Source organism: Sapajus apella, unplaced genomic scaffold (genome assembly GCF_009761245.1).
Source record: "Sapajus apella isolate SASKATOON/1434 unplaced genomic scaffold, GSC_monkey_1.0 scaffold208, whole genome shotgun sequence".
Lineage (NCBI taxonomy): Eukaryota > Metazoa > Chordata > Mammalia > Primates > Cebidae > Sapajus > Sapajus apella.
The window spans coordinates 246612-273384 of NW_022437148.1; the positions used below are offsets into that span (position 1 = coordinate 246612).

Below are 26773 nucleotides of genomic sequence, written 5' to 3' on the forward strand. Positions count from 1 at the left end.
TGGGAACTACACAGCAAATAAGAAAAAAACAAATTACGGATACACTAATAAATGGATGTCTATCCCAGGTATTAGGCTAAGTGAAAGAAGCAGACACAAAAGAGTATAAAAGAGTATATACTGCCTGATTCCACTTGTATTAACTTTAATAACTACACAATCAAATGATGGTAATATAAGTCAGAATAGTGGTTACCTCTCGGGGAGTTACAACTGAAAAGAAACGTTCTGGGGTGCTGGAACGTTCGACATCCTAGCAGGGTGGTGATTACACAAGTATAAACAAATGGAAACATGCAGTGAGCTTCATAGCTAAGATTAAGATTAGTGTACTTTATGGACTCTATTGTAAATAGGCTTCATTAAAACAGAAAAAAATTGGGGTGAAGGAATTTTGCAATTTGTGGAAAGTCCTAGTTCTACTCCTGCAAATACCAGCCTTCTGTTTTTTTTTTCTTTTTTTAAAATAAGTTTTAAAACTTTACTGTGCTAAAATAAGCATAATATAAAATTCACCATTTTCAGTGCTCAATTCAGTGGCATTAAATACATTCACCGTGTTGTACAACCATGGCTACCATCCATATCCAGAATTTTACCATCACAAATAAAGTCTGCTCATTAAACAGTAACTTGCCATTGCCTTTGAATAAGAGAGATGATGGTAGAATTTTCTTTTTTTTTTTGGAGACAGGGTCTTGCTCTGTTACCCAGGCAGGAGTGCAGTAGCTCAATCAAGGCTCATTGCAGCCTTGAACTCCTGGGCTCAAGGGATCTTCCCAAATCAGCCTCCCAAGTAGCTAAGACTACAGTGTACAACACAATGCCTGGCTAATTAAAAAATTTTTTTTGTAGAGATGGGATCTCATGGCTGGGCGCAGTGGCTCACACCTGTAATCCTAGCTCTTTGGGAGGCTGAGACGGGCAGATCACCTGAAGTCAGGAGTTCGAGATGAGCCTGGTCAACATGGCGAAACCCCATTTCTAGGAAAAACACAAAAATTAGCTAGACATGGTGGCACATGCCTGTAATCCCAGCTACTCAGGAGGCTGAGGCAGGAGAATCACTTGAACCTGGGAGGCAGAGGCTGCAGTGAGCCGAGATTGTGTCACTGCACTGTAGCCTGGGAGACAGCGAGACTCCATCGCAAAAAAAAAAAAAAAAAAAAAAAATTGATGGGATTTCACTATGTTGCCCAGGCTGGTCTTGAACTCCTGGCCTTAAGCAAATCTCCCACCTTAGTCTCCTAAAATGCTGGTATTATAGGTGTGAGCCATCACTCCCAGCCTGATGGTAGATGTCTTAATATTAGCCAGGTGATCTTGGTCAAGATTTTAAAACAAATTATTAACTTTAAAAACAAATAATTCACATTAAAAGGATGATTTATGTGCAACTCCATTTATTAGATATCAGCATGATCACAGTTTCTTTTCTTTTTTTTTTTTTTTGAGACACAGTCTCACTCTGTCATCTAGGCTGGAGTGCCATGGCACGATCTCACTGCAACCTCTGCTTCCCGGGTTCAAGCGATTCTCATGCCTCAGCCTCCCAAGTAGCTGGGATTACAGGTGCCTGCCATCACGCCCAGCTAATTTTTGTAATTTTAGTAGAGACAGGGTTTCACCATGTTGCCCTGGCTGGTCTCGAACTCCCGATCTCAGGTGATTCACCTGCCTCGGCCTCCCAAAGTGCTAGGATTACAGGCATGAGCCACCACACCCAGCCTGTGATCACATTTTCTGAAAAACAGCACAGTCCCCTACTTTAGCAACTGGACTGTATTAATCTGTTCTCATGCTGCTAATAAAGACATACCCAAGGCTTGGTAATTTATAAAGGAAAAAGGTTTAGTTGAATCACAGTTCCACATGGCTAGAGGGGCCTCACAATCATGGTGGAAGGCAAAGGAGGAGCAAAGTCACATCTTTCTTTGCTCCTGGCAGGTAAGAACTCCCCTTTATAAAACCATCAGACCTCTGAGATTTATTCACTATCACAAGAACAGCATGATTCAATTACCTCCCACCAGATCCCTCCCACGACACGTGAGAATTATGGGAGCTACAATTCAGGATGAAATTTGGGTAGGGACATAGCAAACCATATCATGGACCGAACATGATACTTAGGTTGACACAGAAATTACACTGCTGTCCTTCTTAGAGGACCTCTGTAATGATCTTTCTACTTCTCATCTCAGGGTAAAAAGCATCCCTTCACTAAAGCTCTCCAGCCTCTCAAACCATCCATCAGGTCACCTGTATAATATATGTTTAATATTAAATGACCATAGCCTATAATGTTGGCAGCTTTTTCTCAAGAGAGAAAAACTATTACTCACCCTTCCAAGAAGCACACTTGGGTGCCTCCCTGGTCCCCAAAGGAAAATCAATTCTGGTTTGAAACTTTCAAAACTCCCTAGATGACATCACAAATGAAAAAGGGAAATCGCGGTGGTTAAGGGAATTCTTAACGCAGTAATGCAAGCCATACAGGTTAGGTTCTGCTTTTCCCCTATCTGGTTCTCTGACATTAAAATCTGCAAGTCTGACTCAAAGTACTGAATTATCAAACTCTACAGCAGAGGCCAAGAGAGGAAGGACTCCTCTGCAACCTAGAATAAACCGGGAAATCCAACAGATGAGAGCACTCCTACTGGGAACAGAAGTGAAATCCCCTTGGAGATCCCACCACAGCCTCCACCCCCAGCCGCCACCACCCCAGAGCAGCATAGGTAGAGCTTGCCCTGCCCCCTTCCGCAAGGGGTTGGTTCCTGGGACTCAAGGTCTTGGTGAGATGACAGCTGGAGGCAACACAGGACAGCCGTGGGAGTTTTACCTTTGGGGCACTACAAAAGGACCTGACAAGGCAACAGAGGTGGTGCCAGTAATGATAAGAACAGGGGTGAAGCAGTAGCAGTGACGGGGGAACACACAGGTAGCTGGGGGAACACACAGGTAGCTGCAGCACCAGGCTCAGGGCTGGAGGGCTTCTGGTGCGGAGTTGGCAGTCAGTAAGTGCTGTATCTCAGGGTTTGTTTTCGTTTTCAAGGGTGGGGAGTGAGTGGGAGATGCGAAAGAGGGCTTGTCGTCTGGGATCTCTACATAGGAGGTTCCCAGCAATCACACAGGCAGGAGGCAGCCCAGGGAGCGGTGAAGGGAGCGGCACTACTTCTTCCTACCTGTGTGACCCGGGGACCGATGCTGCGGTTCCTCAATTCTAAAATGGAGAAAACATTTTGAGGCCAAGCAAGAGAATCACTTAGGTCAGGAGTTCAAGACCAGCCTGAGGAACACAATAAGACTCCATTTCTACAAATAACCTTTTAAAAAAATTAGTGGGATGTGGTGGTGCGTGCCTGTTGTCCCCACTACTCAGGAGGCAGAGAAGGGTTGCTTGAGTTTGAGGCTGCAGTGAGCCATGATCACATCACTGCAATCCAAAAAAAAGAGAGAGAGAGAGAGAGAGAGAGCAATTGGTATACTTTTAGGATTGTGCCCTTAGTTAAGAATTTAAAGCATTTGATTAAGAATATAAATGTTGGCAGCTCTCATCATCATCTTCATCCTTGTCATTGCAGCTGTTTTCCTAGTGCCCCTCCACGGTGGTTCTCCAGGCTGGTAGCAACAGAAGCATCTTTAGATTTTTAGATTTACAAATAAAACTTTGGAAGGAGGCCATGAAGTATTATGCTCCATTAGGAATCAGGCAATTTGTGAGCCATAGGGCCCAGGGAAAGTATGATCTAGAGGCTCAATTTCTACACCTCCAAAAGATAAGCTTTTTTTTTTTGAGACAGAGTCTCACTTTGTCACCCAGGCTGGAGTGCAGTGGCACGATCTTGGCTCACTGCAACCTCTGCCTCCTGGATTTGAGAAATTCTCCTGCCTCAGCCTTCTGAGGAGCTGGGATTACAGGCACATGACACCACACCTAGCTAGTTTTTGTATTTTTAGTAGAGGCGGAGTTTCTCCATGTTGGCCAGACTGGTCTCGAACTCCTGACCCCAGGTGAGCCACCCGCCTTGGCCTCCCAAAGTGCTGGGATTACAAGTATGAGCCGCTGTGCTCGCCCACAAAAGAGAAGAATTTGAATCACCTAAGATCCTTCTCCCTGTGTATGTCTTCATTGCTATAAGACTGCATATGTATGCTTATTAGGCTTAAAGAATTTATTGATCAGTGTCACTCCATATTGTGCACATGTACTCAGAGCACAGATAGCAGAGAATACAAAAATTCCCCATGCTCTCTGGGCTGATTAGTTGAAGAAGGAATGTGCTGACGCCTTCATGATCCTGCACTGACTGTACTCATCACCCCTTCTGTTTAGGACACGTAGTGCCTGCTTCTTCACCCTCCTTCATCAGAAAAACTGCACCATTAAGGGCCCTGTGGTAATTGCCAAATATTGTACTAACTAACTGATTGTAATCTCCACTTCAAACACACTGATTTTTGACTACTGATCCTAAAACAGATTTAAATTCATTCCGCAAACATGGAAATGTCACTACTCATAACCTAGGGCCTGGCTGAAGCAACATTTTACATGGAAAAGAATGTGAACAAGTGGGCCCTGAGCAGAGGGTGGGGCTCCCTTCCTCACCCCCCTTCTGCTCTCCCCTTCTCCTCCAGCCATCTCACCCACGGCCGAAGAGCCCTTGGAATATGGGGCCACCTAGTATGTGAGCTGTAAAGGCTGAAGGGGATTCCAGCCATCCATCAGCCTTTCAGTGAATCCTGCAGTGAGATAAAAGTCCAGATTTCAGTGCCAGGAGGAAGTGGGCCGGCGATGCGGAGGACCTGGGGGTGGGGGAGCACTCCTCCTGGGATGCCGTGCTCCTAGGGAGCCTGCAGCGGCCCTCCACATGTATGTGGGAGAGGGAGGGGAAGACTGGCAGAAGAAACGGCTCCAGAAACTTCCCACCCTTCTTTTCATGGTGCCAGGGCTGCTTCTGTCGGGCCTGTGGCTTCTCCATTCCTGTCCCTTCCATCCTGGACACTATCATTCAGCTAAGCTTTACCAAAAACCCACTAGAAGCTGGACGTACATCTTTAGCCCACGTCCGCTTAGTAGATCCGTACACTTTGTATACGGCTTGAATGTCAAAGTGAATCAGGAAGCCCTGCCACTTGGGGTTAACCACCTACAGAGGAGCCTCCCATACAACCACGCAGAACACCGCGAGGACAGCATTAAGCTGCAGAGAAACGAATGTGCAGAAAGCTCAGGAGGGGCTGGGGGAATCCAAAGACCTTACCGCAGAGGCCATGGTTCGGTTTTTCTCAGGCAGAGAGGGCGATGAGGCATTCTGGAGGGGTGGGTGTTTTCCACAGCACCATCAGGCTGAAGACCAACAGGAGCCAGGAGGCTCCCATCCTATGTCACAGGAGTCGGGACAAAAGCCATGTCACATGGCAGCACAGTTTAGTGGCCAAGGGTTCAAAATACAGACCACCTGGGTGTGAATCCTGGCTCTGCCAGTGCTTAGCTGTGTGACCTTGGGCAAATCATGTCACCTCTCTGTGCCTTGGTTTCTTCACCTAAAAAGTAAGTATAATCATGGTAACCTCTGCAGAGAGTTGCTCTGAGAATTAAACAAGTTAGCCATGTAACATGCTTAGGATAACAGTGTCTGACACCGTATACATTCAACAGACACCAGCTATAACAATAACAAATGAAAATCATCATTATTGCTTTTACTATTGTTATCCTATAAAAACTAAATTCAAATTAAGTGAGGAGGAGGAGGAAGGAGGGGAGTGTTTTTAGGAAAAGATGAATGCAATGCAGTGGGGTTCCAGGGGGTACAACAGAATATCAAGCAAGTCATTAACCTCCCTGAACCTCAAGCTCTTCTTCTGGTCACTTCATCCAAGAACAATATCCAGTAAAAATGTACAGTGTGCCTGCCTCTGATGCACCAGGCACAGCTAGGGATAATATACATTTTACTCAGCTGTTGTGTTGCATTTTGTGAGCCGGCCACACCCAGCTGACTCTGTCTCCTCTTAGACTGTGGGATTTGACTCTGCACTGTGCGTAAATGTGGTTTTCTCCTTCCCAGGCAGCAGGGTAAGTGTGATGTGCTGCAGGCCATGCTGTGCCACCTCCTTCCCATTTGGCCTGGAGTTTGGGCAGCGGCAAAGCTTTCAAAGGGCGCACTTCCTCTCCCCTGCACCTTCCGCAAGGAATTCCATTGGAAAGGACTGGTAGCTTAGAAAGTTTCCGGGGGGTAGGACATAAAGACAAAAATCTGATCCCACGTGTCCTTCAAAACAAACCGCTGAAGGAAGCTACTCTTACTCTGTCACTGGTTTTTGGATGCAACATCAAAGGGAAAGCTACCAGTGTCAGTTACTAATTCTCGCCCTTTCTCTATTCACTACTGCATTTTTTGGTTTTGTTTCCTGGCCACGGCGCCACTTGAGATTTCTGGCTGCTCCAGAAGATCCTACGAAGTGTGCGCTTCAGCGTTGCTTTGCTGTCTAGTAAGTATCTTCACTAACAGTTTCACTGATATTTAAACTGACAACCACCTGTATAAGAAAGCGTATAAAAGGAAAAAGTTTAACTACCTCACAGATGAAAGTAACTAAGAAATTCCTCTCAATTCCACAAAGATGCTGAAAAGAATCCATAGCTCTAAAATCATCAGACATAACATAATCTGGTCGTTAGCTGTGGGTAACATGTTACGATTGGACAGCGCTTCTCAAATTGAAGCAGACGTCAAAGTCATGGGATGGGTTTGTTAAAATGCACCCGTGTCCCACTCATAGCGACATGGGAGCCTGAGGATCTGCTCAGCACATTCCTTTTCTGCTGAAGCAAGCTCAAGCAAACATTTCGTCATCACAACCAAGGACGCCCTGACTAATAGACCTGGGCCTCACAAATGGCCAGGATGGGCAGCCTTCGTCAACCGGAGCGCTGCAGGTACTCTTCATTCCGGGCTGTGCTCGGACACCATAAGGAGGATTTATAGGAGTGTCTGTGTCCTCCCTGAGCTCCCGTGCCCCCCATCTCCCATCCTTTCTTTCACTGCTCCTTCAGTTCAGGCCAATATTGAAACTCAGGTATTTATACATTTCTCAAAAGAAAACATTTATGCAGCCAACAAAACATATGAAAAAATGCTCATCACCACTGGTCATTAGAGAAATGCAAATCAAACCACAATGAGATGCCATCTCACGCCAGATAGAATGGTGATCATCCCTTTAAAAAAAAGAACAACAACAGTGCTGGTGAGGCTGTGGAGAAACAGGAACACTTTTACACTGTGTTCCTATGGGAGTGTAAATTAGTTCCACCATTGTGGAAGACAGCGTGGCAATTCCTCAAGGACCTAGAACCAGAAATACCATTTGACCCAGCAATTCCATTACTGGGTATATGCCCAAAGGAATATAAATCATTCTATTATAAAGACACATGCACATGTATGTTTACTGCAGCATGATTTACAATAGCAAAAACTTAGAACCAACAGAAATGCCCATCAACGATAGACTGGATAAAGAAAATGTGGCACATATATACCATGAAATACTATGCAGCCATAAAAAAAGATGCCTTTATGTCCTTTGTAGGGGCATGGATGAAGCTGGAAGCCATCATTCCCAGCAAACTAACACAGGAATAGAAAACCAACCACATGTTCTCATTCATAAGTGGGAGTTGAACAATAAGAACACATAGACACAGGGAGGGGAATATCACACACCCAAGTCTGTTGGTGGGTTGAGGGCAAGGGGAGGGAGAACATTAGGACAAATAGCTAATGCATGCGGGGCTTCAAGCCTAGATGACCGTTTGATAGATGCAGGAAACCACCATGGCACTTGTATACCTAGGTAACAAACCTGTACGTTCTGCACATGTATTCCAGGACTTAAAGTAAAATTTTATAAAAATTAAAATTAAAATTAAAAAAAGAAAGTCAGGCATTTAGTTCTGCTTTGGGTGGATTTGTCTCAGTTTTCCCGTTTTGACCCGTGAAACCCTGTCTATCCATTCTGTAAAGCAGAAATAGCGAGATGCCGACTGTAGAATCTAGGTGGTGGTCCATGGTGTCTGCTGTAGGATCCCTTGTACTACTGCAGAACCTCCCTGTGTGCTTACAAATTCTCATACTAAAATATTGGGGGAGGGGTGGGATTACTTGCTTTTTTGTCCACCACCATTTCCCCTTTTTCTCTTCTGTTCTCCAAATTCTTTTATACTCTTTTTCTTCTTCCCATACCATAGGTGGAAAGAAGAAGGTCAAATCAGAGGAACAGAACAAGGGCTGGAAAGGGTCAGGTGGGGTTCATTTCCCTCTGCTGCTCCTTCCCTCAAGCCCTATCATTCTCCTTCACAGAATCAGGCCTGGAGAGGACAGGAATCAGGAAGGAGAGCAGAAGGCCCCTAACAGGTGCACAGTACCAAGTGCAGAAAAGTTATTTAAAAAATTAATTGGCCGGGCGCGGTGGCTCAAGCCTGTAATCCCAGCACTGTGGGAGGCCGAGGCGGGTGGATCACGAGGTCAAGAGATCGAGACCATCCTGGTCAACATGGTGAAACCCCGTCTCTACTAAAAATACAAAAAATTAGCTGGGCATGGTGGCGTGTGCCTGTAATCCCAGCGACTCAGGAGGCTGGGGCAGGAGAATTGCCTGAACCCGGGAGGCGGAGGTTGCGGTGAGCCGAGATCGCGCCATTGCACTCCAGTCTGGGTAACAAGAGTGAAACTCCGTCTCAAAAAAAAAAAAAAAAAATTAATTTAAAAAATTAACAATGCAACAGTAAAAAATTTTAAATGATGTAACAACTATGTATATGGCAGTTACATTGTATGAGGTATTATCGGCAATCTAGAGATGACAAAGTATTCAGCAGGATGCGTGTAGGCTATACGCAAACACCCTTTATAGCAGGGACTTGAGCATCCATGGATTTTGGTATCCACAGTGGGTCCTGGAACCAATCCTTCAAGGATACCAAGGAATGACTATATTTGCTTTTCCCTGATATTTCCCCTGTGGAACAAGTTTCCAAAACATGAACCTATTGATGGCAGAAGTGGCCAGCATCTCATTCATTGTCTTTAGAAACACTCCTACGCTTCAGGCCTTATTTTATTTGATTTTATTGAGATAGAGTCTCACTGTGTCACCCAGGCTGGAGTGCAGTGGTGTGATCTCGGCTCACTGCAACCTCTGCCTCCCAGGTTCAAGCAATTCTCCTGTCTCAGCCTCCCAAGTAGCTAGGACTATAGGCATATGACACCATGCCCAGGTAAGGCTAATTTTTTTTTTTTTTTTTTTTAAGTAGCGACAGGGTTTCACCATGTAAGCTGGTCTTGGACTTCTGACCTCAGGTGATCCACCCACCTCAGCTTCCCAAAGTGCTGGGATTATAGGTGTGAGCCACCCTGCCTGGCCAAGGCCTTATTTTAAACACTGCTTTTAAAAATATTTCCATATTCCACAAGCTCTAATGGTCTGTTATTGTGGAATGTATACATTCATTTAAAAGTCTAAATTTGTATGTTGCTTATTGGATATAGAAAAAATAATAATAAACATAAAACTCTAAGTTTAAAATGTGCTATTGGGTTGAAGATAATAAAAACAAAAATAATGGAAATGATGGTTGAACCCAGGATAATAGAATAATAAAATTATACATAGGATGCTTTACCTACATTTACTGCTGTGGCAAAGGTGTTACCTTCATCTCAAAGACAAGGAAGCACAAGCTCAGAGCAGCTACACAGCTTGCAGGCAGCTTCACAGCAGAAAAGTGGCTGAGCCAGGATTCCAACTCAGGCTGGCCCCACGCCCCCAAGCTCCTCCTGTTCCATCAGACCGCCAGAAAACAGGTGTGCTCATCATTCAATAAATACTGAGTGCCTACCAGGTAGCAGGTGCTCTTCTAAGCACCAGGGACAGAGCTGAGGACAAAAAAGAAAGTATACAGTCCCTGCCCCAAGGGGGCTTACTTTCCACCAGTGAGAAGACAGATCCTAAATAAGCAGGTGTGTACAATGGCATCAAGAGCGGAGAGGAAAAACAAGGCAGGAGGAGGAGGAGGATGGAGGTCAAGGGCACTTCCCATAGAGGTATCAGGTGCCTTCCAGGCAGAGGGAGCAGCAAACGCAAACACACTGCCACAGGAGTGCGCCTGGTATATCTGAGAGACAGCTGTCACCAGACACTGGCAGACCATGTGGCTGGAGCTCCAGGAGCCAAGGCACAGAGGAGTGAGGCCACATCTGAGAGGGAGGGGATAGTGTTGGGCCTTGAGGGCATCACTGGCCATTTCAAGGACTTTGCTTTTCACTCTGAGTGAACAGGGAGAGCCACTAGAGGGTTTAAGCAGAGAAGTGACATGACTCAGGCGTTTCAAGGACCAGAACCAGGACACAGAAGGGTGGCAGCATGACCCGACTGGTCACAAGGGAGGCAGTGGGAATTGGTTGGAGTTAACACATATTTTTTTGTTTTGTTTTGAGATGGAGTTTCGCTCTTGTCACCCAGGCTAGAGTGCAATGGTGCGATCTTGGCTCACTGCAACCTCCACATCCAGGGTTCAAGCAATTCTCCTGCCTCAGCCTCCTGAGTAGCTGGGTTTACAGGCATGCATCACCACATCTGGCTAATTTTATATTTTTCGTAGAGATGGGGTTTCTCCATGTTGGTCAGGCTGGTCTCAAACTTCCAACCTCAGGTGATCCGCCCACCTTGGCCTCCCAAAGTGCTGGGATTACAGGCATGAGCCACCGCGCTCAGCCAGTGTAATACACATTTTTAGGGTAGAAGTGATGCAGTTTCACTGATGGCCTCCAGGACATGAGAAAAGGAGCGTTCGAGGGTGATGCCACTGGCTCTGGCCTGGGCAACCGAAAGAATGGAGCTGCTGTTTACACAAATGGGAAGATTCTCGGGGAGCAGGTTTGGCTGGGGTGTGAGATAGATGGAAAGGCACGCACTGAGATTCAGTTTTGGACATGTTACATTAGAGGGGGATTTCGGACATCCAAGGGCAATGGCACAAGGTCAGTTAGAGGGATCCCAGCTGGAGATGCAAATTTGGACATTATCCACTTAGAGTGTTAAAATCCATGAGAATGGACCCTGTCACCTGGGACAGTGGTTCTCCATGGGGGCAGTGCTGTCCCTCAGGGGTTGTGTTGAAAATCTGAGGGCACATTTTTGGCTGTCACCATGACTGGATGTGTTACTAGTATTTAATGAGTAGGAGGATGGGAAATTCAGATGTCCTAAAATGCTCACGGCAATCTTGCACATAGAACTGCTCCACAACCCACAGACTTTGCACAGATTCCACAGGTACTGACACAGGAGCAACACCTTTAATTATTATCTGAGCCTACAGCCTCCCTCCATTCAACTCATAAAAACAATGTGCCCCTTGCCCAAGATCCAAGGTACCTAAACTTTCCAAGAATACATAAAACAAGGGGAGCCCACACCATGTTTGGATCAGAACTTCGCCGAGAGTGTCTATTTCAAAATAATCCCGTCTCTTCTTCTGCGCAGCCTTCACTGTAGTTGAGTCATCAACAGGACAACTGTAATCAGCTGCATCTCTAATCCATCTGCATGTGGCTGTCAGGCCCATGGTGCTTTAAGGAGCACCGCAAGGCTTTTAGCACAGCTACGCTCAGGCATTGCAGGTGGAAATGCATGCTGTTTAATACTTCCCTTTTGAGTTAGAAGATCATGTTGATTTTTTTAAAGTATTGCGTGAGGTAGATGCTACTGTCTATGAATTCGTCTTAGGGCAGCTACGTATGAGCTTCTCACGTAGATAAATAAATGCAGCTAGAAAAGAGATTAGTCTAGGAAGGTGATCTTGGCCCACCCAACCATAGAGACCAAAGGGATGGTGGGAGGAGAAAACCAGAGGAGAACTCACTCCCTGATGGAGGGTGTAATCAACAGCGTCCATGCCGCTGCCGGGTCCAGCAAGAGGGGCTTGAAGAACTACAACCGGATTGCAGGTGGCTACAGAGATCATGCATGACCTCGACCCTATCCAGAGCGGTGCTCGGGGTGAAACTGCCGGGAATGTCCATGCAACCCAGGGCAGAGGACCTTAATTACTGTGTTAAACAGTTTGTAGACCTCCTTTCTGGACCCCACAGCACCCCCACCCTCACCCACTAGCTCCATTCCTTCATGTCCAGGCATGGTGGTCCTCCTGCGCCCCTCCTTGGGGGCCTCCTTCCCTGCCTTGAGAGGCCACTGGTTTGCCTCCTGCCCTCTTCAATCCTCCCAACACAGGGTATCTAAGCGCCGTGCCCAGCCCTGTGTATATTGGTCCATACCCTGCTGAGTCGAGATTCAAAAGCCAGTGAAGTTGAAGACTTAGAACTCTTCATTCCAGAAGAGGCCGCAGGCAAGGGCCGCACCCGGTCTGGGCCATGGCCCCCTGCTCTGATGGCTGGGCTCCAGGGCTTGGCTGCACTCCGCATGTTTGTCTTCGTAGGTCTGTCCTGCAGAAGAGCAGAAAAGAAAAACATGTCTCCATCACTTGAACCTGCATCATCACACTTTACCCCCTATACCACATCGCCATGGACTATCATAGAGCAGGAGCACCTATGATTTGGCTGAAAACAGAATATTCCTAAGATGGGACCTTTATACTAGGCTAACTTTTACAACTCCACAACAGCTTTTACCAAACTACTGAAACATATCCACAACATTACTGACATCCCTTTTCAGCAAAATGATAGTTTCTTCTTGGTCAGGGACACCTGACACAGCATTCTACCTAATACCCATACACTGTGTATCTGTATCTCACACCCAGATAAAACAGGTCGTCCAGAGTCAACACATAAAATGCCCATAAGCTTTGAGGCTTTAGGGTTGACAAAGGAACAATTTACTTATTTTTTAAATAAACATAAATGAATTACTTGAAAGATTTCACAGAAGCACAAAATGATGTTTTTCTTCTTTGGGATAAAAATGGGTATCATATAAAAATTAATGAAGCATATTTTAATTGGTAAGATCCGACACTGTAGGGCAGAGTGACTGCCTAACTACAATGTTTTATGAAAGGAAAATTGTTCAAACTAGCAGGATGCAGCTGAAGACATCAGGGGGAAATCTGCAGAGACGTGGAAGGCAGCCCAAGCCTGGCCAGCAGGGACCAGTGCTGTGATTCCTGAGTGAGGAGCGGCCCAGCCCATCCCTCACCCTCTCAGAGCCTCTGTTTCTTCCGTCAATAACATAACAGGGCTGGATTAAATGCCCTCTTGGTTCTCTTCCAGCCCCAACCCTGACTCTGCCTGTCCCATGGACTCTAACAGCCAAGGGTGTGACACGGGGCACCAAACCCATGACGTTCCATCCTTTCAAAGAACATGAGAAATGCACTTTACAAAACACCCACATGTGACAACCACTTTCAGGGGCCACTCTCACAGGGCACGGGGTAGGGGGGCATCTCAGTAACTGCCCCCCTGGGATGGCAGCCAGTGCTGGCCTCCCTGGCTGCCTCTCCCCTCACGGCCCATTAGCCAACCATGAGAAAAACCACTGGCAGCCTCCTGCTCAGCCTTCGACCTGGTTTCACCTGACAATGTCTCTCTGCAAGGCCCTCCGGTTCCCATCCCTATTGAAACAGTGGCCAGCTGGTGGCATGTGTCCAGCATGCAACTGACTGAGCTCACGCTGCAGCACTGATGGCAGTGGCTCTGTCAATGTTGCTACCGGTGGAAACCCTCCTTTAAAGGCTAGGCAATTTGTTTTCCACGGTGTTTCCAATAAAAACTATTAATGATTCAGTTATATAATTAGTTCAGAACCTTACGAGTCTCAGCTTTTTTCCAGGTATTATGATTTTTAAAAATTCTAGATTACAAACAGCAACTTAATTCTCATCTATTTTACAGAGATGTTCAGCACCAATTATTTTTCTTCCTCAGCCCATGATTTTTATTGCTGGTTTCCACAGCAACAATGAAAGAATGCCTAGGTTGAGACCCATACAGTAACTAATTTCATAAGGACCCCCTTCCAATATAAAATGAATGAACAGAGACAGAATGACTCTTGAAGAGAATTATTGATGAATTTTATCAATTATTGCAGAATCAACCAGAAACCTGTCAATCTGACTCATGGAGATGACTTAATAAAACATCTGTTTAATCAAGGCACTTTTTTTTTTTTTTTTTTTTAAGATGGAGTCTCACTCTGTCACCCAGGCTGGAGTGCAATGGCACAATCTTGGCTCACTGCAACCTATGCCTGCTGGGTTCAAGCGATTCTCCTGCCTCAACCTCCCGAGTAGCTGGGATTACAGGCACACACCACCATGCTTGGCTATTTTTGTATTTTTTTTTAGTAGAGATGGGGTTTCACCATGTGGGCCAGGCTGGTCTTGAACTCCTGACCTCGTGATCTGCCTGCCTTAGGCTCCCAAAGTGCTGGGATTACATGCGTGAGCCACCACGCCCAGCCCCGGCATCCTTTCATGTTACAATTAGAATTACTTAGAAATAACTATTACAGGCCAGGCACAGTGGCTCATGCCTGTAATTCCAATATTTTGGGAGGCCAAACTGGGAGGATCACTTGAGTCCAGGAGCTTGAGACCAGGCTGGGCAACATAGCAAGGCTCTGTCTCTACAAAAAAAATACAAAAATTAGCCAGGCATAGTTGTGCACACATGTTGTCCCAGCTACTTGGTAGGCTGAGCTGGGAAGATGGCTTGAGCCCAGGAGGTCGAGGCTACACTGAGCTGCCACTGTGCCATTTCACTCCAGCCTGGGTGACAGAGTGAGACCCTGTCTCTAAATAAAAAATAAAAGGACTGACTATTACAGGGATAACTGATGAAAACATAGGATGATTTTGCAATCTGTCTACATTTTCCAAAATCTGCCCAGGTTACGCCTAAAATGAAATGCCTTTATTTACTGCCCACCCCCCACCACAAAAGAGAAAAATACAGAGATGACAAGCAGCAGGAGGAGGGTGGATGTTTTCCCTGTCAACCTTTTTCCCGACATTTCAGGAGTCTAAGTCCTTGGTTAAAGAAAAGAAGGAAAAGCCATCTCAGTCAAAATTCAAAGATCTATACTCCTCTTAATCTCTGACAACAAATGCGTCAATCCTGTGGACAGCGCCCCTGGTGACCGTGCAGCTGCCTTTCCAGGGTTGGTGGGTGGCCCGCTCTGAGGCAGCGCTCTCCGGCCTCACATTTGTTGCATCAGGCCTCTTTCCCTATTCGCGTGGACTCTCTGAATTCAACCCAACTCTGCTCACATGACTGCACACAGAAATCGCTCCTCATCTGGTCCCCTCCTGCTGCCCACACTCCCTTTCCTGAGCATCTTCGGCTCCAGTCCCATCATTGTTTTCCTGGACTAGGCCTTCCATTTTGTACCCCCCCATCAGCCATGCTCTGCTCCTCAAATCCCATCTTCCTCTTGAATTTAAAATACGCGATATAGGCCAGGAGTAGTGGCTCACGCCTGTAATCCCACCACTTTGGGAGGCCAAGGCAGGTGGATTGCCTGAGCTCAGGAGTACAAGACCAGCCTGGGCAACATGGTGAGCCCCTGTCTTTACTAAAAATACAAAAAATTGCTGAATGTGGTGGTGCACACCTGTAGTCCCAGCTACTCCGGGAGCTGAGGCATTAGAATTGCTTGAACCCAGGAGGCAGGGGTTGTAGTGAGCCGAGATTGAGCCACTGCACTCCAGCCTGGGCAACAGAGAGAGGCTCCATCTCCAAAAATAAATAAATAAATAAAAATACACAATATGCTCCCCTCCGTCCACTTGCAGGAAGGACTCCTACTGGAAGGGAAGCAGGTACACCCCTAGGCCCACTCCTAGCTTCTTCAGGCTTCCTCCCATCCACTTCCCACCACTTCTAGTAACCTCCTGATCCCAGCCCCTTGGCCTGGCTTTCTGACCTAGGAAGCCAGTTCATTTACATAAATGCTATCATGATCTGACAGCAGCTATCCTATTTCACTCTGAGCCTGGCAAGGCACTGCTAAATGCTCTACGTGAATGGCTCAGTGACCCTGAGAAGTAAGAGTCACCTCCCGCTATAGACTGAATGTTCTCCCAGAATGTGCATGTTGGAACCTAATCCCCAATGTGGTATTAGGAGGTAGGGCATCTGGGAGGCAGAGCGCTCATCAACGCAATTAGTGCCTGAGGGAGCCTGTTTGCGCCTTCCACCAAGTGAGGGCACTGCAAGAGGACTCCATCTATGAACCAGACAGCAGGCCCTCGCCAGACAGCAAATCTAGTGGCGCCTTGATCTTGGACTACGCAGCCTCCAGAACTGTGAGCTATACATTTCTGTTGTTTATAAGCCACCCAGTTTATGGTATTCTCTTAGAGCAGCCTGAACAGACTAAGACATCTCCATTTCACAGGTAGGGAAACTTCATTTCCCCAAGGGACGTTAAGCAACTTGCCCAAATCTCAGAATTTATCATGGAGCCAAGATTCAAACCCAGTTTAAATTGGTTCCAAAACCTACACGCCTAAACACTGGGGACAGATGGCGTCTCCGGATAATCTTTGCTCCCCTGGGAGAGCACCAGGGCTGTAGATCAAATGCACCTGGACCAAATTCACCTCCACTGTTGACCCTGTGAACTTAGCCATGCTTTTTGAACATGATTCTCTGTATCTTCATCCAATAAGATGGAATTCTCAGTGCCAACTTCACAAAACTGTGAAGACGAAAGGAGAACAGGTCCATGGGTGCCAGGTACACAGAAGGCTGTCGACAATGATGAACCACCCTCCCGACAAAAACTGTTGATGGTGTTCATTGGAGCACAGCTCTGCCTTCGGACTCAGCAGCACACAGTGATGGGTCAAGTAAATGTGTGTTCAGGGCAGGACGCAGACAGACATACCAGATCCGAGGAACACACTCTTCTTCTACACAGAAAAGCCTATTTTCATTTGGAAATGTGAAAGAGGGAAAGAAGCAAGGGAAACACACATGCAGGGCAGACACTTTACAGCCATTAGAATTGCCCAGGCCTTAACAAATCCCAGCTGCTGAAAGACAAACACAGGTGGGAATGCTGGCTGAGTAATAATTTTCTTATGAATGTGAATTAGTCACATAAAATAAACAGGCTCCAGCCAAGTACAAGATAGTGAAAAAAAGGCATCTGTTATTAATCTCATGATTTCCTACAATCTTCATAAACACCACAAAGGATCATATCGATCAAGGAATGACAGGTAAATCTAGGACCCCTACTCCTATGGTGGGGCGGGGGATGTCACTCCAGGGGTGTTTCCTTTAAATTTTTCAAACACTTTATTTTCTTACCAAGTTTCTCCCCTCTCCAGAATAGTGTAAGACTTAAACTTATAAGCTTCACAGTGTAAAGTAGGAAAGAAAGGAGGGAGGGAGGGAGAAAAGGAGAAGAGAGGGAACCGGTATTTAAGGAATACAATTAGGTGCTGGGCACCAGGGAAAGTCAGAGTCCACACGTGTCTCCCTCTCCCTGAAAACACGCTGTTCTGCCACTAAATTGCTGCCTTCAGAGCTTGCGTTGGAGGGGTTATCTCCGGCCTCAGCTTCATTATCCTTTTAAGGCAAGAAACAGAACCATTCTGGACGATCAGAAAATAATGACGAGTCCCTGGGAGTGGGAGAGGGCATTCAGGGCTCGGCTACAAGCACAATAAGCACTGGGAAGCGGAAGCCCAAAGCATTCAAGTCTGAGAACCAACAAAATAAGAATGTGCACATAGCTCAATCGCCAGGGGACTCAGCAGGAAATAGAACGTAAGTGAACCACACGTTGAAAACACTGAGCTGCAGCTTTTTGGAACGTGGGTCAAATTTGCTCCCGACATCTTCTACGGTAGTAGTTCCAGGCCCAGGGGGCATGTAGCAATGTGCAGAGGCATTTATGGTGTCACAACTTGGGGTGCTACTGGACAGAGGCCAGAGATGCTTCTAGACATCTGTTATCCAAAGGGGAGCCCCCCCAACAAGGAAGCATCTGGCCTACAATGTCAGCAGTGCCATGGTAGAGAGAATTGCAGAGGAAGGATGAGAGTCCTCGGATGCTGGCTCCTAGACCAACCGGTACGTGATGTATCTGGTGAGCCTCCCACCTACCGTGGGAATATTAGCACTGAAAATCTGTTTGGGGCACAGCTGAAGGACTCCCAGACCTCAGCAAATGGCCACAGGAAATGCTTCGAAGCTGATTATCTCCCATGGTCTCGAGATGAAAAGTCATCCCAATAGCCTCAGATTCCTTCCCGGTGAACAAGGAAAAGAACAGATTTCCATACAGCATCAGAAGAAAAACTTCAAACTAAAATTCATTGATCCCATCAGCAGAAGTCACTGAAAGAAAAGGAGAAGTGACAAAAAACAAAAACTAAATGGAAAAGAACATTTATAGATCACCAACCACACCACCTCAAATCCGAAAACAAACTTTGACAGTGGAATAAGAAATGACGGACTGCTGCCAGAAGGCAGAGACCCATAAGGAATAGGGTGTAATCTGGAATAAGAAACAGAGGCTGAGGCAGGTCTCAAAGATGAAATGCAGACACAAGAGAGAGGCTGTAATCTGGAGGCTATATTGAGACCAAGAGCTCACAATCATTGGTCTGTGGTGTCCTTCTGTCTCCAAAGCTGCCTCAAGCAATCAGCATCCCAAAGAACTAAATGACCACTAATAAGTAGTTATTCCCTTACCTATAACATGGCTTCACATCAAAGAATTAAAAGTGAATGAGCCAAGGCAGTAGGCAAAGGAGATTGAAATAAAATACTTTAAGAGCCCCCCACTTTTTTTTTTTGAAATAGTGTAAAAGGGTCTATTGCAAAGTAAACAGAATAAAAACTACAGTATGGGAGGGAACCAGACACTTTCACATCTATCTAGGCTGCAGTATCTTGAGGCATATTTATCAAGTCCTGGCTCCGGGCCTTTGCACATGCAACTACCTCTGCCTGGGACGCCAGCTGGGAAACTGAGGCAAGCTGAGAAAGGAAGTGTTTACAAGGATATGGGCAGGGCTTGTAACAAAAGGGAGAAGCAAAAGGGAAAGTGCAGCACCCCAGGGCTAGGGAAAGCCTCATACACATCCTCTCCCTCCCTCCAGCCTGACAGCCGGTGCCGCCCACAGGCTCAGGGAAGGCATCAGGGCATGGGCAGTGTCTGCAGGCACAGAGCTGGAGGAAGAAGCAGAGAGATGCGGGTGGCAAACAGGGAGCCCAGGACGCCACCCAGCTCCCATGGCCTGGCTAACTTCACCACCACCTTCCAAAGTGTGCTCAAGTCTCTTCCCTCCAGAAAATCTTCCCCCAGTCTGAGGGGGTCTCATCAGTAGGCCTCTCCTTGTTGTTAAGCCCTTCCCAGGGGCAGCCTCCTGGCATCTGCCTGTATACACCTGCCTCAGCTGGGGCACAGAACAGACCCTGAATAACCAGCTTCGGCCCTGACTTCCTTATTTCTGTCATCAGCACAGCCTTTCTCTTGCTTTCCCAGACTCAAAACCTCAAAGTCATCTTGGACTCCTCTCCAGGGCTCCCATTTCTCAAATTCACAGCTGTCCAGCCCGGCAGATTAGATGCCTGCAACATTTCCTGTAGGAGCCCTGCCTTTTCTCCAGCACAGACTGGCATTAAGTCACTCCTGGGCTCATCCATTCCACATAGTCAAGACAGATTTCTGAAAACTCACCTAGGGTTAGTCATTTCCTGCTCAAAATTCTGCATTTTATCTTATTTACTCATTTATTTTTTCAGAGATGGGGTCTTACTCTATTGCCCAAGCTGGAGTGCTGTGGCATGATCACAATTCACTACAGCCTCGACCTCCTGGGCTCAAGGGATCCTCCTGCCTCAGCGTCCCAAGTAGCTGGGACAACAGGTGCATCACCATGCCTGGCTATTTTTATTTTTTGTACAGCCAAAATCTCACCATGTTGCCTAGGCTGGTCTCAAACTCATGGGCTCAAGTGATCCTCCTGCCTCAGTCTCCCAAAGTGCTTGGATTACTGGCATGAGCCAATGCACTCAGCCCATTTTACTGTATTTTTATGCTAACATTTAGCAACATCAACTAAGAGCCCTGCACCATGTTCAGCATTTTCCTACATGTCCTTTCATGTTTCTGGCTACCCTGTGAGGTAGCTGCTATCATCCCCATTTTATAGTTCAGCAACAGGGAAATGTCAAGGACTTTGCTAACTCCCCCAACGGGACCTCAGCAATCCCACTTCAGGCTGTGTGCCTAGTCCTGGCCTACTGCTCCCCTTACACACTGCCTTAGTCTATCTGGCCTCCTACAACAAAAAAACCGTAGACTGGGTAATTTATAAACAAGATAACTTTATTGCTTATAGTTCTGGGGGCCGGAAACTCCAAGGCAAGGCACCAGCAGATTCAGTGTCTGGTGAGGGCTCACTCTGCAGCACAGATGGTGCCTTCTTGCTGCACCTCACATGGCAGAAGGCACAAGGGAGCTCCTCAAGCCTCTTTTACACAAGCACAACCCCATTCATGAGGGGGAAGCCCTCATGGCCTATTTCCCAAAGGCCCCACCTCTTAATCCTATCACATGGGGTTTTAGGTTCCAACAGATAAATTGTGGGGAGTACATCAACATTCAGACAACAGCATCCACCAAATTAAATGACAGCCTGCCTGAGCTCAGCTGAGCCATGCGGACCCCTTACCCTGAGCGTAGCCAAGCAGGACTCTTCTCTGAGCTTCCCACGAACCTTGCGGTTCTCATCTTGGGGTGTTCACAGATCTGAGGACCTCCCTGTATGAATGTTCTATCCCCTCCTTTCAGGCTCATGCCAATCAAGACTTTCTTGCAAAATCTTTTTGATACTCCTACCTCTAAACCTCCAGAAAATTGTGTCTCTTCTGAAACTCATAGGTCCATGACCACTGCCCACCATTCGAGCCAGTCCCGCCTCTCACCCAGGCGCTGTAGCCTCCCCTCAATGGCTCTTAGCCTCTGTTCCTGTCCCTTCTTGTCCACTGGTTAATCCCCATTCAGTAGCCATGGGAGTCTTTTCAAAACACAATCATGAACTGTCCACTTAAAAGTGGTTAAGATGGTAAATTTCTTGTTATGTGACTTTTTTCACTAAAATTAAAGTTTAAAAAATTAAGACACATACACAAAAATCAGATCACATCTAATCCCTACACGGAACCCCCAGTGGCCTCTCACTGCATTATGAATGAAAGCCCAAGGTCTTTGTCCCGGTCCCAAGCTCCCAGGCAGCCTGGCCCTGCCCACCTCCTGGCCTGGCTCTGATCACTCTCCCCTGCTCACTATGCTTCACCCGGGCCGCTCCTAACTCCCTGAGCACGCCTGTCTAGTTCCCAAGGAAGAGCTCTGCCCCTGCTGTTCCCTCTGCCCAGAAAGTTCCCCAGATCCTCACACAGTGGGCTCCTTTCTCCTCGGTCAGTCTCTGCTCCAAGGTACTTCCTCTAGGAGGCGTCTTTCTTCCACTCTCTGCAATAGCTCTCCCATCCCACCAGACAGCCCCTGGTTTATTTCTTCAGAGCCTTTATCAGCAAACGACGACTCCAGCTGCCATCGATTATCTGCCATTGATTATCTGTCATGGGTTATCTGCCTTCCTGTACCACCAAGGAAGGTCCATGAAAACAGGGCCTTATCTCCCTTGTTCACCATGGTGTTCCTGGCACATAGTAGATGCTCAACAAATATTTGTTAATGAATATTTAGATTCTGGCTTTCACTGAAGACATGCACATGGGTGTCTCCCTGCCCCTGCCCCATCAGCCAGGGAGCTCCTACAAAGGTGCACAGTCCCAGCAGGCAGGAGCCACTCACTAAATAGGTGTTGAATTAATGGGCAAGCACAAAAGAGAACTGGAAACTAATGGCAGTATCTCTCCCATAAGACTTATAAATATCTCTAAGCAGTTGAAAAAAGACTGCGAGCCCCACGGATATGAATATAGAGCCTTCCGGCACTACTACCTTGAAAAGATTCGTGTACGTTAGTGTTATAAAACTTAATCTTGTTAACTGACAGTCATGCTTGAGAAACAGTTCCTAAATTTATTCCTGAGGGATGACTTTAAAAAAAAAATTTTTGGTTTACACCCTAGTTTCACAGAAATACTAAACAATGCTTTACATTTCTATGGTTTCAGATTTAACTAGGCATCTTCACAGAAACATAATAAATGAATTTATGTTAGTAGATGCTTTGTAAAGTGGGAACTGATGGTAACCACAGACTTAAGACTCTGATAATTTAAAGTATCAAGTCTGAGTACCTTATCTTTTAACCAATCTTTTCTGCTTCTTTGTTACTAACTGGGGCCCCTAAGCCAAGTGGGGAGATGGGCACAGCCCTGTGATGTCAGGGGCACAGCTTCCCAGGCCAGTTCTTTTTCATTCTCTTCTATTTCCTCTAGGAACAATGCAAGAACTGCCAGGCATGCTGCCCCACCCACCCAGCAAAACTCCTGTGTGCTCTACCAACATGCCTCTGTGCATTTGAACTATGAGGACCTGGGAGCAAGGGGACAAACCCTCTTTCCCAGCACTGCTGAGCACAGATGTGAAAAAGGGACACTCTGTAGTGAGAGCCCCGACCCATGCGTGGAGAGGTCTGCCCCCTACCACGTCCACTGCCCCTCCCTTGGTTCACTATACTTCAGCCACTCTGGCCTTCTGACAAGAGGAAGACAAAAGCAAGGAGGAGCCAGCACGGCTCTGCAAACTCAGGAGAGGCAGCCTACACGTGCCACATGCCCCCAGGTGACACACACTGGCTGCATGGCAAATGGGACCCAACAAGAGAAGCTGGAGAGTGATCCATTAGTTCCCTAGCTGAGAAAGTGGCTTAATTCAATGCACAGAAGTCTTAAGTCATTAGCAGCAGGGTCTCAACTGGACCCAACCACATTGAGTGCTGTGGCCTCGGCATGTGATGAGACTGGCTGGGGAGTGTCCCTGGCAGCCTGTCTGCCTGTCTGTCTGTCTGTCTGGGCTGTCTGTCCCGATAACACTCAGCCTAGGGGCAGAGAGAGGAGGTGGGAACAGGGCCATCAAGGCAACATGGAAAGACCCACCTCCCCAAGAAATTCTGAGGCCTCCACCGTATTCATCATACCTTCTAGGGCGTGCTGAAGACTTGGCACTATTGCCTCTCACAGCCACAGAGCAACATGGAGGTGGTGGTCAGGGTGGCAGAGGCAGCAGTGAGACTGCAGGCAGCAGAGGCCTTCAGTGCCATGGACATCATGGCAGCAGCCATCCCAGAAAGTGCCTGGCCAGGTAGAGAAGGGAGAGGCCACACAATAGCTAGGCCTAATCATTTGCTTCACTCCTTGGGGACATCAGGAAGAAAGGAGGGGAACACAGAACTTTGCTGGAGCTTCTCTAGTTTCAGAGGATGTAGGAACAAAATCTGGATCATCTCTGCATGGCCCTAACTCATGCCTGCATCCCACCCTGGGTACCCAGAGTCGTGGTGGATATACCCTCCACTGAACAGGGAATGTCCGTCCCCTCGCACATGCAGTGGGAGTCCGCCATTGCTCAGAGCACTGTGAGTTCTGGATTTCTTTATTGTTGCCAGATTACGTTAAATCACTGAATGCAGCTGATTTCTTTTTTGTTCTCGCATTCCTGAGATTTTCTTTTCTCGCCCACAGGCGTTAGCTATATTCCTGTAGTGCCAGCTGGCTAATGAAAGCAACTGCTGTGCTTTGCAGGGTTAATTTATTCAGTGCCTGGAATATGCTCTATCCTTCGTCAGCATCAATCGCTTCTAGCATTGTGTTTTAAATATACACAGGAACCACAAATAGGGGGGATAACTTTACAGGCTCCTCCTGGGATTACCTTGTCATTACACGTTCGCTGCACAGGAGTAAGTCTACAAGGAACAGCAAGTACAGCAACTGCTATGTGATCTGTTCCCAGCGTGGGGGACAGAAACAGTTATGTAACAGCACTTCCACGGCCCCCTGTGGATGGGTCCTTTATGGCACAGACACATCTGACTTTCAAAATGAAGAGAGACAGTTCCCCCGACCCTCAAAGAGCACAGCCAGAGCCACGCCATGAAGCCACCTCCACCTCCTCTTTGTTTCAGGATAAGGCACACCGAGTGCTCAGGCCCCTGCTCCCCTCTGCCCACTCCTGCCAGCCGTCTTGCACTTCGACCGCAGGCACAGCCAATGACCTGCAGCTGCCGGGATGCTGAGTTCTATCATCCAGCCTCCAGGCCTGTCCGAGGCCACTCCAAGCCCAGAACAGGCTTCCCAGCCCAGCTTCCTGCTTTCCACCTACCCCCTACTGTCTGGTAAACCTCAGTTCACAGCCCCCTTGTCTGGGGCACAGACCTGCTTCCGTACCACAGTGTGTCCACAGCACCCTGGACCTAGGCTTATCAGCAGGCCTTACGCCAGATGAAGACTGTTTCCTGTTGTGGCTCCCACCCCCACCTCCCTTGCCCAGACGGAGCTTGAGTGAAGGACTCTGTCTCATTCCTCTGTGGTTCCACATCTGTGGGCCCAGTATCTGGTCCACATTAAAGATAGATCATTGACCTAACAGTTTAACCTGAAACTAGTAAACTCCTAGAAGAAAGCAGGAGAAAACTGTTCAGACCTTGAGTATGACAAAGATTTCTTAGTTACAACACCAAAAATATGAGTAATAAAATAACTAAGAAACAAAACGAAACAAAACAAAAACAACATGCCTGATTAATTTTGGGGACATTGTCAAAATTTAAAATTTATGGTCAGGCCAGGCACGGTGGCTCATGCCTGTAATTCCAGCACTTTGGGAGGCCAAGGTGGGCGGATCACAAGGTCAGAAGATTGAGATCATCCTGACTAACATGGTGAAACCCTCTCTCTACTAAAAATACAAAAAATTAGCCAGGTATGGTGGTCCGCACCTGTAGTCCCAGCTACTCAGGAGGCTGAGGCCGGGGCACAGGGAAGTGGAGGTGATAGTGAGCCGAGATTGCACCCCCTGCACTCCAGCCTAGGTGACAGTAAGACTCCATCTCAAAAAAAAACAAAAAAACATAGGGTCTTCAAAAGACATTGTCAAGAAAATGAAAAGACAAGTCATCAACTAGAGGAGAAATATCTGCAAAACACAAAACTGATAAAGGACTTGAATCTTAAATTCTTGAATAATAACCGTTTTTTGTTACTATTTATTATTTATTATTTATTTATTTTTTGAGCTGGAGTCTCCTTCTTGTCAAACAGGCTGGAGTACAATGGTGTGACCTCTGCTCACTGTAACCTCCACCTCCCAGGTTCAAGTGATTCTCCTGCCTCGGCCTCCCAAGTAGCTGGCATTACAGGTGCCCACCACTATGCCCGACTAATTTTTGTATTTTTAGCAGAGATGGGGTTTCACCATGTGGGCCAGGTTGGTCTTGAACTCCTGACCTCAGGTGATCCGCCCACCTCGGCCTCCCAAAATGCTGGGATTACAGGCATGAGCCACTGTGCCTGGCCTATTTGTTATATTTTATCAAAAATAACAAATGATGTCCACATTAATAACAAATGATAATGATAAAATGCACAACTCAATAAAAAATGACCAAAGATTTAAATAAAAACTTCACCAGAGAAGATATCTGGATGGAAAATAGGCACATGAAAAAATGCTTGACCTCATCAGTCATTAAGAAAATGCAAATTGAAGCCACAGAAGCTATCACTACACACCTACTAGAATGGGTAAAAATTAAAAAACAAAACAAAACAATATCAAGTGCTGGCAAGGATATGGAGCAACTGCAACTCTAATACATTGCTGGTGGAAATGCAAAATGCTACATCCACTTTGCAGTGTCGAGGTTTCTTCAAAGTTAAGCATATACAATCCACTATTCCCACTCTTCAGTATTTATCCAAGCGAAATAAAAATTTGTGTTCACACAAACATCTGTACCGCTAATGTTCATGGAAGCTTGATTAGTAACAGCATAAGCCAAGCAACCAAACTCTCCCTCAACAGTGAGTGGATAAATAAACTGATGCATCCCCACGTTAGACTATTACTCAGCAACAGAAAGAATGAACTCAGCAGTAAAAGTGAATGAATAGCACACATACAAAAAGGATGTATTTTAAATGCACTATGCTAAGTGAAAAAAGCCTAAACTCAAAAGGTTACCTACTATATACACACATCTTATCCATCCTTCAAGTCCCAGATCAAATGTTACTTCTTCCTCGCAGTCTTACCTGCCATCACCCCACACCTACAAAAAGACAAAAGTGATCTGATGTGCCTCTACATGCCAAGCATTTTGTCTGTGTCCTCTCTTGTATGACTGTATATGCCAGTTATCATGTTTCTCCAACAAACTGGAAGCACCAACTCTGATTCGCCTTTGCATTTAAAAGCAAAGGCAAATTAGTGGCCCACAACAGCTGGCTGGCATTCAGACCCCTTCTGCTGTGCCTGCTGCCTAGCATCTGGATCAATGCCTTACATATGGGGAAGTGTTCAGAAATTTTCTGTTTGATGAATTAACAAAAAATTAAATGTCCTGGGTGACCTGTGTCAGATAAAGTTGGTGTGGTCAGCACTCAGAAAGTATAATATAGCCCAGGAGTCTGGACTAGGTGGTCTCTTAGTACTATTTCAGATGAATGAATGAATGAACACCAAAGGACAGAGCAACCAGTGCTAGAAGGAAGCCCACTAACAGGCTATG

The 26773-nt window shown here is 46.6% G+C and overlaps 1 protein-coding gene across 8 annotated transcripts in view; it reads right to left on the reverse strand.

Moving 5' to 3' along the window:
* The window catches only part of SPECC1 (sperm antigen with calponin homology and coiled-coil domains 1), a 331903-nt gene that overhangs the window by 229758 nt on the left and 75372 nt on the right, over nucleotides 1-26773 (reverse strand). For all 8 annotated transcript variants that reach the window (XM_032270309.1, XM_032270308.1, XM_032270306.1 and 5 more), the window contains exon 2: nucleotides 12351-12518. In XM_032270309.1, the coding sequence (XP_032126200.1) occupies nucleotides 12351-12518 (168 nt within the window). The remainder of the gene's footprint in view (nucleotides 1-12350; nucleotides 12519-26773) is intronic.